This window comes from Temnothorax nylanderi, unplaced genomic scaffold, assembly GCF_030848795.1.
Source record: "Temnothorax nylanderi isolate EJ_2023f unplaced genomic scaffold, tnyl_v1.0 TNYL_tig0384_pilon, whole genome shotgun sequence".
NCBI lineage: Eukaryota > Metazoa > Arthropoda > Insecta > Hymenoptera > Formicidae > Temnothorax > Temnothorax nylanderi.
In genome coordinates, this window is record NW_027249446.1 from 57,501 (window position 1) to 71,733 (window position 14,233).

Here is a 14,233-nt window from a genome sequence, read left to right on the forward strand (position 1 = left end):
TAAGGGGCATCTTCTGGAAACGTTATATGTGCACTAATCACAGCAAGAGCTACGCTGTCGCCTCGTTCGTAAACAGTATCAAAAGGAGATTTAAAATAACATAATGCATACAGTATACATCCCAACGACTAAAAAAGACACATATTAAATTCAGAATAAATGTTGTTTTGAATTAAGGCAAGCATTAAAGCACTGTAACTCTAACCCAAATGTCTGTTCGTTCGTCAACCATACAATAACTCTCAACGTTGAATAATTCCGGAGCTCTATATGGCATGGAACATCTTTCAGCTGCTAAGTCTTGTAAAGTCCGTGCAGCTTGAGTACCACATACTTGAACTCTGGCAGTTGATACAGAACCTAAACCATTGTCTTATATTTAGTGACAAAAATTCATATACACATTTGCTAAATACTAATATAATAAAATTTAACATACCCAAATCCATAATAATAGGTATTCCATCGTCGCTAAGTACTATATTTGCAGTTTTTAAATCTCTATGAGCAAGAGGTTCTGGATTAGCCTCATGAAATGCTTTTACACCTTCACAGATCTGTAAAAAAATGCTCAGGATATCTGTAGGACTTATGTAATTACAATTCTTTGCTCGTTGTTCTAAATCATTTGCTAAAGTTCCTTTCTAAAATTACAATAGTTAATTAATTGGTTTATTAGAAAACATATAACATTTAAAATATCATATTTTTGTTAAGAAACCATGTCAACTTACATGATAATATGGTAAAACAATTAACATTTCACTCGTTGTATTCACGATTAGGTCTGCTGTACCTTTGCAAGTCGAATCTATACATTCTATAACATTTGGATGCTTTATCAATTTATAGTATTCAACCTCTTTTGCTGCTAATTGCTGATCTTCTGGTCCATGACAAGTAATTTTCTTAATAGCGTACTTTTTATGTGTAATGATTTCCTCAACCAAAAGTACTGTGCTAAATCCACTAAAAATTTAGTGTAAAATTTATTCATACTGCCAGTCATCCCACTTTTTAAGGTTATTAATTATTCTTATAAAAGTAATGACATACTATAAATACTATCTTTTTACATATGTTTTAAGAAAATTTCTTTTCTTGTGTTTAATTTGTTGTTGAATGAATTTAGATTATATACAGGTATCCCGTTTCTCGAAAGTTTACGTCACTTTACTTTTAAGTGGCATAAAGACCTACATTGGTACCTGTTTATACTAATTAAAGAAAATCCGAAGATTTACGAAAAAAATCTTTCCCATATAAATTAATGACGATTGTTTCTTCGCTTTACGCAATTTCGGTTTATGAAATATTTTATAGGAACGCTCTATATATATACTTTCGGATAGCAGAGGAAACTGTAATTGTTTAGAAATAATTCTTATAGGAATACTACTTTCTTATCGGAATACTATTACATGAGGTACATTATGTATGCAATAAATTGTACGATTATCAATAAATACAATTATAAGAGAAAAATTATATTAATTATGAAAAATTGTTTGATAAAACTTGCCCATCTCCGAGGTGTTCGCAGACCTTATATTTCCTCGAGTTTACCGTAATGATCTCTTTAGTGCATATGCAACCCATTCTAAAAATTATATTTAAACCTAAGCTATTCATTCTCGTTGTTTATTATCATTATAATAAAAACGAAAAGAATTTTACGAGAATTATCTCGCTGCTTTCACTACTAAAGTAGGCTGCGTTCCAAAATTCATTCTCGATAATTAAAATCTAGTGTGTGCTTTTAATGTAGCGACTCAAGTCGACACAAGCGTCATTGGCCGCATTCAGGGCTACGTTCGGATTCCCACCCGAGTGCTAAAAATCCTATAGTATATGTCACGTGCACTATAGATTTTCAGCACCCAGGTGGGGAATCGGAACGCACCCCAGGAAATACAACTGTTGAGTGAGCGGTCAGTGATTCTTTAATATGATTGGTTCTTACCTTTGGTTCTTCTCCGGATCTAATGCTGGGTCTACAATGCGAGTCGCAAAGTCGTGAGTCGCAAGAATTGACCAATCACAGTCGATTATTCTCCTCAAATTCGATTGTGATTGGTCAATTCTTGTGACTCACGACTTTGCGACTCGCATTGTAGACCTAGCATAAGTGTAATGCTAAGACTCCATAGACGCGGAAACGCCGTGCGGCAGAGTGCGTTGACCAATCAGAAGGCTGCCGCAAGTCGCCTCCGGCAAAATCAAAATTTGTTGATTGGTCAACGCACTCTACCGCACGGCGTTGCCGCGTCTATGGAGTCTTAGCATAAGAACCAATCATAATGAGCGCTTACTCAACAGTTGTGTTTCCTGAACGCGGCCAATGGCCGCGTTCAGGAAACACAACTGTTGAGTGAGCGCTCATTATGATTGGTTCTTTGGGTGTGGTCTCATGGACTGATATTTTCCGCGTAAAAAAAAGCCCGTATCAGACTACGGATTGGGATTGAGATTGGATTGAAATTTAATCAATCAGAACGGAGAAAACTGATCTCAAGTTTAGTAAACTTTGCTCTGATTGGTCTAATTTCAATCCAATCTCAATCCCAATCCGTAGTCTGATACGGGCATCGCGTATCGCGTAACCAATCAGAGCATATTTATTTCTATATTTACTTATTCTATGTTGGTTTTCTTATTTTGTTTGATGTGTGTTATAGGTTGTATACACAGAGGCCCGATTCTCTAACGAGAAACGTATGCGCAAACTCTGCTCTAACAGAAAGGCTGCAAATTGATTGGCTATCGCACAATTTTTAGCCAATAAGCTTGCAGCTTTTCTGTTAGAGCAGAGTTTACGCATACGTTTGTCGTTAAGCCTTGTGTCCACGATGCTAGAACTGCGTTCGAGTTTTGGTTTAAAGCCTTGTGTACACGATACTAGAAATCGATCCGAGTCCTCGGTCTGAGAAAAAGTTACTAGAACTCGAATCGTGTATGTACATACACAGGCAACTCGGATGAATTTCTCGAATAGAAATCTCGTACAGAAAAATGCATCCTGTCCCATTACCGCCGTAGAGTTAGCAGACAAATTGAATATTTTTGAATTATTCTGTTTCATATAATTTGGGAATCATTTGGGGAAGTTTAGGAAAATTGTTTAAACATTTGGGAAAGAATATATTTTTTGTTATTAACAAAATTTATCGAGCGTCAAGTTAGCAGATAGCGACTATGTTTAATGTTTATTATAAATGGAATCGATTGGAAATCATTTGGGGATGACATCTTCATTGTAATTTTTATTTAGGAAAAGTCGCTTTTTTTGTAATTTAAATAAATCTTTGTATTAATGTTCTTTTTCGCTGCACTTCTGCACTAGTACAACAAATGAACTTATTGCACTAGTTTAGAAGTGTAGCGAAAAAGAACAGACCATTATCGGCAGTAGTGTGAAAATTCGACATGACAACATACTCCGAAAAGAAAATTTGTAGATGTTATTTTCTTCATTTTGTTGATAGGATTTGACGTATTTCACTAAGAAGGAAGTCTTACAGTGAGTACTACCAACAAGATTGATATTTTTGTCTATTGAGCATAAATTTCCTCATATAATTTATCTTATTGGACTAGACTGTTAATTACACAGGCACACAAAAAAAAAAGTGTTTTGGCCGAGACACTACACTAGTGTATTCCCATGTACTTTTTCCCGCTGAATCCGAATCCGAAGTCAGAATTGTCAGATTGGCTAAAATTTATGAGATAACCACAAAAAAATGCTCAAAAACACGAATTAAAGAGAACAAAATTGTTTTTTTTGTGGTTATCTCATAAATTTTAGCCAATCTGACAGTTCTGACTTCGGATTCGGATTCAGCGGAAAAAAGTACATGGGAATACACTAGTGTAGTGTCTCGGCCAAGACACTTTTTTTTTGTGTGTGCCTGGTGGCACAGGCACACAAAAAAAAAGTGTCTTGGCCGAGACACTACACTAGTGTATTCCCATGTACTTTTTCCCGCTGAATCCGAATCCGAAGTCAGATTGGCTAAAATTTATGAGATAACCACAAAAAAATGCTCAAAAACACGAATTAAAGGCAAAAAAAAATTGTTTTATTGTGGTTATCTCATAAATTTTAGCCAATCTGACAATTCTGACTTCGGATTCGGATTCAGCGGGAAAAAGTACATGGGAATACACTAGTGTAGTGTCTCGGCCAAGACACTTTTTTTTTGTGTGCCTGTGTTATTATATATGCAAAATTGTATTTACTCTTTCTTGAATAGTGCACATCAAAAATTCAAGGAGCTTGCTCCATAGAAAGTTGGACACAACAAGAATGCTAAGCTGCCAATGTCCAAGATCTTGCAGTACCCCGAATTGAGAGTGAATCCTTTCGACGACAGGATCTGTAAGGTCTTCAGGTCTAGTCAGGATGGCGACTGTACCTTCGAAGATTTTCTGGACATGATGTCTGTATTCAGCGATGCTGCTCCAAAGACTGTGAAGGCTGAGCACGCATTTAGAATATTCGGTAAGCCGCCAGTTAATTATTCACGATGTTCTGAAATCCTCTTTTTGGTGACAAAATCTTATTTACGAAGATTTCGACGGTGACGATATACTCGGTGTGGGAGACTTACGACAAGTGGTCGACAGATTAACCGCGCCCCAGAGATTGAACGATAGCGACATGCAGCAGCTTCTTCAGTATATCCTTGACGAAGCTGATCTGGATGATGACGGAGCACTCAGCTTCGCCGAGTTCGAGCATATTATAGAGAAGAGCAGCGACTTTTCTAAGTAAGACGCTTCGCCAGATCACAATTATAAAGTAATAATTTTACTCGCATTCGCCAGTAACGTCAAAATCTTTTTGCAGGAGTTTTTGCATTCGTTTATAAAAGTGAATGTTGTTAATGACAAACTCGCCCATGAAAGACTGAACATTAATCGACATTTCATTATAATAGCAGACATGGGCCTAATGCATACTTTGGAAAAAGGAAAAATCATGATCAACGGTTGCTGAATGTGCCAGGGCTCTATAATTTGGTCTAAGTCAGATCTTGATCTTTTTTTAAATTTTTTATCGAGCTTATTTATTTGTAAGATTATAGTAGGACCACGTAACCACGAATATAGATCTCTTAGTTTAAAAATATCATATAATGCTATAACTAAACTGCCAAACACAGTGATATTACCCAGATAGCAAAATGTGTCCGTTCTGAGTACATATTGTACTCACGTTTATTAAAAACATGATGGCAAGAATAGACACAGATGCGGGCTCATATGTTGCTCAGAATGCAGACATGTTATGAAATCAATAAAAGTTTACAAAATAGTGACATAATGAACACATAAATGTTCAATGAAACACTGCATATTGTGTGCATATAAAGCTTAAGAAATGACAACAATTTTAAATATTTCATGCTTAATAAAATTAACAGATTCTTTTCTTCGTCAGTAAAAAATTAACCAGAGATATATATTTTTTGACCAAACTGACTTTAATATCAAAGATTCTTACATTAACTTAACTCGACGTTTCGACAACTTAATAAAATTATTTAAAAACATGTAAATAAATAAGTAAGACGTATCCAACAATTTATCAAAAATTGCTTCGCAGACTTCTGCACTATGTGATACCAGAGGTATCACTTAAGCTGATCTGCAGCAAAGAACATTATTGTATAATTAGGCTTCTCACAAGCTCGCCTCTTATACTAGCGCGTGATGATATTTGATTACGAGAAAGTGACGCGTGGTATAGCCGCGTCGCGGCAGCGTGAGGTACTAGCGCTCGCGGTAATTGTTGTAAAATTATTTCCACCAGGATCAGCATGTGATTATCATGAGTTGGCTAAGTAACGTCAATATCTGAGCTCATATATTTCCTCATATACATGTTAACTTGTACTCATGATGTGTATCATCACAATATGATCACAAGACATACATCACATTTCGATCAATATCAGAAGATCATGACGTGATGAAATCTGATCATCAGGCATTGCTATCTGGGTATTAAAACATATATATAATGCTCCAATTTAACGAAGAGAAATCACGTCTCTTCTCGACCAGTATACAAGAATTTTTAAAAGATATACCTTATGTAATGAAGTTGAATGAATGCCCAAGTTTGACGTAGTGAAGTTATCATGTCAACTTGCTCCAGTTGGAAGACAGAAAATTCATTTTCAGTATAAACTTCCACAGGTATATTTAATAAGCGCATTTAAAAAATACATACCCGTATTGAAATATATTATTTCAAAACTTAGTTTTGACAGTATATATTTATGATCTTGTCTATATATTATAATAAAAAATTATATAACATCTCTTGTCTTATAAATAATAATGATGCTAAAGCTATATAGTTTTTTGCTTATTATACTTTATTACAAAAATCACCAATCCACTGTTACAACATCCTGTGTATTGTAACAATATCCTATTTGATATTATATAAAAACGATAATTTACCACAATATTCATGGAATTCAGTCGCGTGTAATAATTACGATAATTCCTTTGTGTAAACGGGATTTTGTAGTAACTTACGATAATTTACTCCGCGTAAACGAGTGAATTATCGTAAGTTACTGCAGAAGTACCCTACTGAAAAAATTCTATTGAGGTCACAATTGAGAACTCAACAAAAAATTTATTTGAGAACATAAATAAGTTCTTAAGGCTCCTGGTCCCTCAGCCGAGAACTCTGCGTTGACGGTGGCGACGTACCGTCGCGGCAGAAATCAGAACCCTCTCCAATGGAGAATTCTGTCCTTTATGACATGTTGACAACCTATTTTGTTGTGCGTGCTATTTCTTTATTATTTGCTCTGTGCTTGTGCTCTAACGTTTAACGTATTCGTAAAAGTCGTAAAATTGGCCGAAAAGTAAGATTTGCACGCGGAAGGAACGTTTTCACCTCCTTTCGATAGTCGTTAAACGGCTGTTTTTCCCGTATGTTTAGGCTTCGTTTTATGGCTGTTTGTTTATTGTCGAGGGAAAAGGGTAGTTTTCGGCCAATTTCGGAAGTGTTCTGAAACGATCTATAGTGATGTTTTATTGAAATGTCTTTTTATTTGAAAATGGCACGCACAACAAAATTGGGTGTTTTCCTCGCCTCGATAGTAAGAATCCAATATGGCCGCGGTGACTACCCAGGAGCCTTAAATGAAATTATTGAAAATTTCCTCATATGAGATCGAGATTAACAGATCATATATGACAAGTAAAAAAATTTTTTCTTAGAATTTTTAAATTATAATAAATATAATTAAACTAGTATAACATAATATCCATATTATAAATATTTTATATCCATATATAATATAATGTTATTATAAATTTTTATTCAAGTATTTCATTTACATGTTTTATATCAAGAGACACGGTAGTGTCTCGCGCCAAGTATACGCGGAGCGAGACCGACCGTGACTCTTTTACGTGACGCGACGGGTTGCGAGTACTCGAGATGTTGAGATCTCGATAACGAGTGAACGGATCAAGTTCTAAATAGGCTTGATCGATAGCTTGGAGTCGATTTGGGGGGGGGGGGGTATCTCTTATAATATTTTCCGCTACGTGCCCTACGAGCGGAGATATTGCGACGCAAAGTCCAAATGTGAAAATTTTATATTAAGATACTACTACTTCTCCTACGTCGACGTCTCTCAATAATATAACATACATATAACAGAGTAATGTCACTTTCACTTTTTCGACACTGGCGGCGCTTTCGCGCATTACAATGACATTGTTAAATAGGAAATTATAATATTTATCTTGTTATTATTCTTTCTTTATTGGGATTTAATATTCGAAATGTATTTATAAAATATATAATTTATAAATAATACAACATGCGAAAAGATAACTGTGTAACCACATGTTCAGAAAACAAATTATTAATAAAATAATAAGTTTGGCACAGCAGCAATGTACATATCGTTTTTTATATTTATATAAACACAAATTTTTTCTATGTCTTTTGTTGCAACTGTGCGCAAGTCCATGTCAATACTTATGATTTTACATAAATAATTACTTTCAAGCATTGGTACCGCATTTATGTTATTACATATCGTAAGTGCAATGTTAGATTCAATATCAAGAATAAACGAAATAATTTTGATGTACTTCCCATCGACTAACTGAGCATAAGAGTTATTTGAGCGATTATTCTGTTGTAAGCATGACGTATATATACAGACAACCACATTTCACTATTCGATTATAAGTTTTAGCTGAATGTACTGAAACATTACATTTCAATGCTATATCATGTTCCATAGCATTACCTGAGCCAAAATACATAATGTTATTATGTTTTATACATTTTTTAACTCGCATAATGGTGAGATCTTCACAAAAGCTATTTGTTGCTTCGGATATATTATGCTTCATTCTACTTTCTACAATTGACATGCTACACTGAAAATTAGCATATCTTACAATTTGTTCATTTATTCCTTTTGCACTATGTATAGAATTTAATAATTTATTATTTTTCGATTCAAATGGGAAAGTAGAATGAGCCCATAACGGACCCCAATTATATACACTTTTGCTAATGTGTAATAATTGGTGCACATTATATGTCATAGCACGTTTTTTGTACAATGTTTCTACACCTAGCACAAACTTATGTAGCGACTCATCAATTTTGTCTAATTCCTCTATTGATAGGGAAGTTTTTAAAAGGCCATATAAACTTTCTGCTAATAATAACCAATGCTGCAGAATTTCATTATTTACTACAGTTCCAAATAGAGGTACACTGTAGTATAATAGCCAATTTTCCCATTCTCTTGCTTTCCAATGATGTCTATCTTTTAATGATCTTGTTAATCGACATAACTGATTTGGAACTTTAATTTCAAGCAAAAGAGAATTTAGTTGCTCAATGTCACTTCTTTTCAGTAATTTTAAAATACATTCAGTTATTTGTTTTGCAACTCCGGCTAAATAACAGTGCAAGTAATCTGGTACAAAACCATCGATTATATTAAAAAATGGAAAATTAATTAGAGATGTAACATTTTTTATACCCATGATAACAGTTCCGGATTTAATAGCTCTTTCGCCGTTTATTATCGTACATACAACGTCTCTCTCTATTGGACGATAATGAAGAATTGGAAATCTCACGCATCCGTCATGCCATTTTCCAGGATGTAAACACCAACTACAGGAATTGTAAGCATTGAATTGTACTAATCCTTGCATTGGAGCACGAGCTACAGCATCGACACAACATATGAGCATGTATAATTTAAGTAATCGCTTCTCTCCATGGATTGTACATTCTATTCCCTTTTCGTTCAACATATTCATTTCTTTAACAAATATATGTAAGAAAGTATTCATCTCTGGTTTATTCTTACCAAACCACATTCCACCCCTTACGAAAAAGTAGTACTAGCAATCAGTACTCAGTACTGAGTGATCAGTACTCGTAGTATTGAGAGTATTAATATGTTAATACTCATGAATACTGCAGAATGGTCAGTACTGTGTCTGTCAGTGCTTACAGTACTGGCAGTACTACAAGCAATAATACTCATTAGTACTTCAAAGTATTGAAGTGGTCAGTACTTTATCAGATTAATATTCAGAGTACTATCATGATAGTACTGCCAGTACTGTAAGAAACTAATAGGCACAGTACTGACCATTCTGCAATATTCATGAGTATTAACATACTAATACTGTCAATACTACGAGTACTGATCACTCAGTACTGAGTACTGATTGCTAGTACTACTTTTTCGTAACGTATCTTGGAAATACTAAATTAATAAAATACTAAATTAACACACTAAACTATCAATATGACGTTATTTTGATATCATCTTGACTTTTTGTTCTACTTGGATAGTACTGCGTAAGTAGGGGAGAGTGGGCTCCCTTGAGCCACGGGGTCCAATGTGACAGTGCGAGTTTTCTGTATTAACGTTCTGCAAAATAGTGACGGTGGGTATGAAAACTTTTGTTTTCAAAACATATAACTTCCATCAAAAAATTATACCAAAATAAGCATATTGTTGCGCCGCGCTCCGCTGTCACTGATCACTCGCGTTTGCGCCGCGCACTCCCGGACTCACGAGAGGGAAAGAGAACACTCGCTTATCAAAACAAGGAACACAGGTTTATTCGAGAGCTTTGTACAGAAAAGCGTTTCTAAAGATACAGAAGGAGAACTCGACCGAACGTTCCGAGTCTCCCCGTAAATCTGACAGTCGACGTGAAAACAAACAATCAATATTCCGTAGTCAAGAGACGCGCTTCAGCACGAAGCTTCCGCGGAGCGGTCAGCGGAACCAAGTTCAGCCCACAAACGGGTGTCCAGCACGGGCGCAACACTGCCCTCCCTCTTCAAGATTGTCGTCCCGACAATCCAGAAGGGCAGTGAACAGGCGGCTTTTGTTCCCGGGATTCTGTGACGGACTCCTGCCCTACCCCGAGCTGCTGCTACGGGTTACCGGGCTCCGTCTTCTTAGGTTCTCTTTTCCAGGAAGCTCGGTCACCCCGACCTCTTCCTTTTTGGGTCTCCTGTCTTGGCTTTTCCCGAGGGAGAGCTGGCCAGGCTGGTCCCTCTTGCCGGTTTCAGGACGACTCTTCTTAGAACATCGCTATTATCTGGCTCAGCGTGGACCTTTCCTTGTTTTGGGCGTTGACTCCTCTTCTAAATCTTCGGACATGGGGGGGGGAACTTCCGTGGACCCTGCGTCTTGCAAGACTCCCCAGTCCCCGCCTCGGCATTCGCCCTACGTCCCACGGGAAAACCACGGTCAAAAACCGTGGGCGAGGCGGTTTTCTTATTTAAACGACGGGAAGAGTTGAGATGGGACTACGCTGTCTTCGTCAGTCCTCTCCGGATCGAAAGTCCTTCTTGACTAACTGTAAAAACAAGCATCAAACGCAGTAACAAGAACAATAACAAAACAAGTTTTCACTAAATTTAGTTCCTATTTCCCTACATTCTTAGTCCGGGCTCCGACCTACTCCGCTTTCCTGATTGAATAAGGAGCTAGTCTATCAGCATGCACTATTTTCTTTTTCCGAGTAGGCGACTTTTGTATACAGTAAACAACATCGCTAAGCTTCCTTACCACGGTAAAGGGCCCTTCCCAATTGCCCTGTAACTTCGGGGCTTTTCCTTTTTCCCTACGAGGGTTGAAGAACCAAACCTTCTGACCTGGTTCAAAAAGAGTCTGCCTGGCACTCCGATCGTACCAGGTCTTTACTCGCGAAGATTTGACATTTATTCGTTCCCTAACACCAAAATGAATTTCTTCAAGCTTCTTTCTTAAATTCCCAATATAATTTCCGACTAATTGGGACTTCTCCGGATTTGGTGGTCTCCCTTGGAGTAAATCGAGAGGTAATCTCAGATCACGGGCGAAGTATAATTCCGCGGGAGTTACGCCAGTAGACTCGTGTTTAGAAGACCTATAAGCGAGCAGAAACATGGGTACCCAACGGTCCCAATCTCTTTGATTCTCAGAGATATACTTCGCTAAATAATTTGTAATGGTCTGATGTTGGCGCTCAGCCTGACCATCTGATTGAGGATGCAAAGCCGTGGTCCTCGTTTTCTTTATTCCGAGAAGAACCATTAATTCAGCAAAGAGTTTAGATTCGAAGTTCTTTCCCTGATCCGTGTGGACCTCCTCAGGAACTCCGTGCCTAGAAACAAACTGGCTAACGAAAACATCCGCCACAGTCTTTGCCCTGATATTTTTAAGTGGAAAAGCTTCCACCCATTTTGTAAAACAATCTACAACAACCAAGAGATATTTATTCCCAGAATAAGTCGTCGGGAGGGAACCAAGAATGTCCATTTGTACTCTTACAAGCGGAGCCCCGACGTTAAAAATTTGAAGAGGAGACTTTCCCTTCCCCGCAGGGCCCTTCTTAGCTACGCAGATGTCGCAAGACTTGCACCAATTTTCGACATCTTGCTTGCAAGTTGCCCAACAGAAGCGTTTCCGGATCTTTTCTAAGGTTTTGTTCACCCCGAAATGTCCGCCCAAAGAGGAATCATGGGATCCTTCCAGAATTTCTTTCACGCGTTTTCGAGAAACAACAAGCTGAAGAAAACTCGACTTTAGATTGGGAGCCTCCCACCTCCTATAAAGAACTCCATCTTTGAGGATAAGTGCGTCCCAATAAGCCCAATAAATTCGGGCAGAAACACCCCTAGCGATAATCTCGGAGCGCGGAGGACGCTCTCCCGTCTCTCTGGCTCGAAGGAAGATAGCGACGTCAGGATCTTCTTCCTGATCTCTACGCCAGCTCTTAAGACTTTCCCCTCCAAAAACTATGCGAGCGACAGACTTAACTTGCCCTTCGGCACTCTTCTTTTCCACCTTGGCACAGTACCCACAACCGGACATCTCGCATTGTCGTCTAGACAATCTGTCGGCATTCTTGTGGGTCTGCCCCTTCCGATAAGAAATCTGAAACTCGTATTGCTGGAGTCTCTCCAGCCAACGAGCCAATTGCCCTTCAAGTTCCCTGAAAGACATTAACCATCTTAAAGAAGCGTGATCCGTGCGGATCAAAAATTTCCGTCCCAAGAGATAGTGACGAAACGATTTTATAGAATCTACCATAGCTAAAAGTTCCCGTCGGGTTACGCAATAATTGCGTTCTGACTTGGAAAGCACTCGACTAAAATAGGCAATTACCCTTTCCTTCCCTTCCTGTACTTGCGAGAGTACCGCGCCGATGCCAACGTTAGAGGCATCGGTATCTAGAATAAATCCACCATCCCCCTTAGGAAAAGAAAGAAAAGGGGTAGAAGATAAAGCCCGTTTCAATTCCTCAAAAACCTTTTGGCATTCCTCTCCCCAAACAAATCTGGAACCATTTTCCGTCAAGGAGTACAGAGGTTTTGCCAAGGGAGAGAATCCCTTTACAAATTTGCGGTAATAGGAACAGAATCCCAAGAAACTTCGCAATTGCTTCTTGTTATGTGGGACTGGCCAGTCTTTTACCGCGGAAACTTTTTCGGGATCCGTGGTCACACCTTTTGCTGAGACTATATGCCCCAGATATTTAACGTTTCTTTTAAAGAGAACACATTTCTTCGGATTTATTTTCAAATTTACTTCCTGAAAACATTGAAAAGTCTTTTTCAAGTTTTCAAGCATTTCCGAAAAACTTTTCCCGAAAATAATCACGTCATCTAGATAAACCAAACAAATTTTCCCCAGAAATTTTTTTAAAACCTTTTCCATTAAGCGTTGGAACGTCGCGGGGGCGTTGCACAAACCGAAAGGCATCACAGTGAACTGCCATAACCCATTTTCGATAGAGAAAGCGGTCTTCTCGCGGTCTTCGGGACGAATTTTGACCTGCCAGTACCCGCTTTTTAAATCTAGGATAGAAAACCAACAGTTACCTGCGAGTTGATCGAAGATGTCATTAATTCTAGGGAGCGGAAAGGAATCTTTTTTTGTAACAGCATTTATCCCTCTATAGTCCACACAAAATCTTATCGTTCCGTCCTTCTTTTTTACCAGAACGACTGGTGAGACCCAAGGGCTCTGGGATTCCTCAATTACTCCCCGCTTCCTCATATCCTCAATTATCTGATTTACTTCATCTCGCATTTGAATTGGAATGCGACGAGGGACCTGCTTAATCGGGGAAGAATTCTCCACATTTATGTTATGGTAAACAATATTACAATTTCCTGCAACGATCTCATCAGAAAACACTTCCCTATGCTCATTCAAAAAGGCAAGGAAAACGTCCCTCTGAGTTTCATTGAGATTTACAGAATCTCTCTCGTAGAGTTCTTTTAAAAAGGAAGGAACTTTTTCAGCAGAGTTTACCACACGAGAACAATCGTAAACCCTCTTCTCCTCTCTAAATTCTGAATTTCCCAGAGAAGATTTGAAAATGTTTTTTAAATTTACCGTCTCGAGAAAATCTGCGCCCAACAAACATTCCTCACTAATCTTTGCCACAAACATCGGCATCTCCAGAGAATATTTCCCGACTTGAATTTTTACCAAAACTTTAGACTCAAATGGGACTTTTTCTCCCGTCGGATATCTAAGATTATGATCCGCTAATACAATTCTTTCTTTATTCTTCCCTATCAATCTACTATTTACAATTGAAACATCGGAGCCCGTGTCGATTTTAAATGAGCAATGTTTTCCGTCCAAAAAGCCATTGTAATAAAAATTTTTTTTATCTAACTTATGGTTAATAA

At 37.7% G+C, this 14,233-nt stretch overlaps 2 protein-coding genes across 4 annotated transcripts in view; one reads left to right on the forward strand and one right to left on the reverse strand.

Moving 5' to 3' along the window:
* The window catches only part of LOC139782043 (serine/threonine-protein kinase 16), a 4,144-nt gene extending 2,417 nt beyond the window's left edge, over window positions 1-1,727 (reverse strand). The window contains exons 1-5 of one of the 2 annotated variants that reach the window (XM_071720955.1): window positions 1,523-1,727; window positions 735-969; window positions 440-557; window positions 206-360; window positions 1-128 (exon numbers count right to left, since the gene is read on the reverse strand). The exon at window positions 1-128 is cut by the window's left edge and continues 7 nt beyond it. In XM_071720955.1, the coding sequence (XP_071577056.1) occupies window positions 1-128; window positions 206-360; window positions 440-557; window positions 735-969; window positions 1,523-1,632 (746 nt within the window). In that variant the 5' untranslated portion in view covers window positions 1,633-1,727. Of the gene's footprint in view, window positions 129-205; window positions 361-439; window positions 645-734; window positions 970-1,522 lie in introns of both variants that reach the window. The other variant, XM_071720954.1, reaches the window with a different exon arrangement.
* Window positions 1,728-3,370: 1,643 nt separating this feature from the next.
* LOC139782038 (calcium and integrin-binding protein 1-like) lies at window positions 3,371-6,366 on the forward strand. 2 transcript variants are annotated; one of them, XM_071720943.1, is made up of 4 exons: window positions 3,371-3,520; window positions 4,257-4,504; window positions 4,575-4,773; window positions 4,853-6,366. In XM_071720943.1, exons 2-4 carry the CDS (start codon window positions 4,324-4,326, stop codon window positions 4,872-4,874), a joined length of 402 nt encoding a protein of 133 aa, XP_071577044.1. In that variant the 5' UTR covers window positions 3,371-3,520; window positions 4,257-4,323; the 3' UTR covers window positions 4,875-6,366. The 2 variants fall into 2 exon arrangements, with proteins under 2 accessions (XP_071577044.1, XP_071577043.1); XM_071720942.1 differs by lacking the exon at window positions 3,371-3,520 and having other exon boundaries at window positions 4,161-4,504.
* Window positions 6,367-14,233: the final 7,867 nt, after the last annotated feature.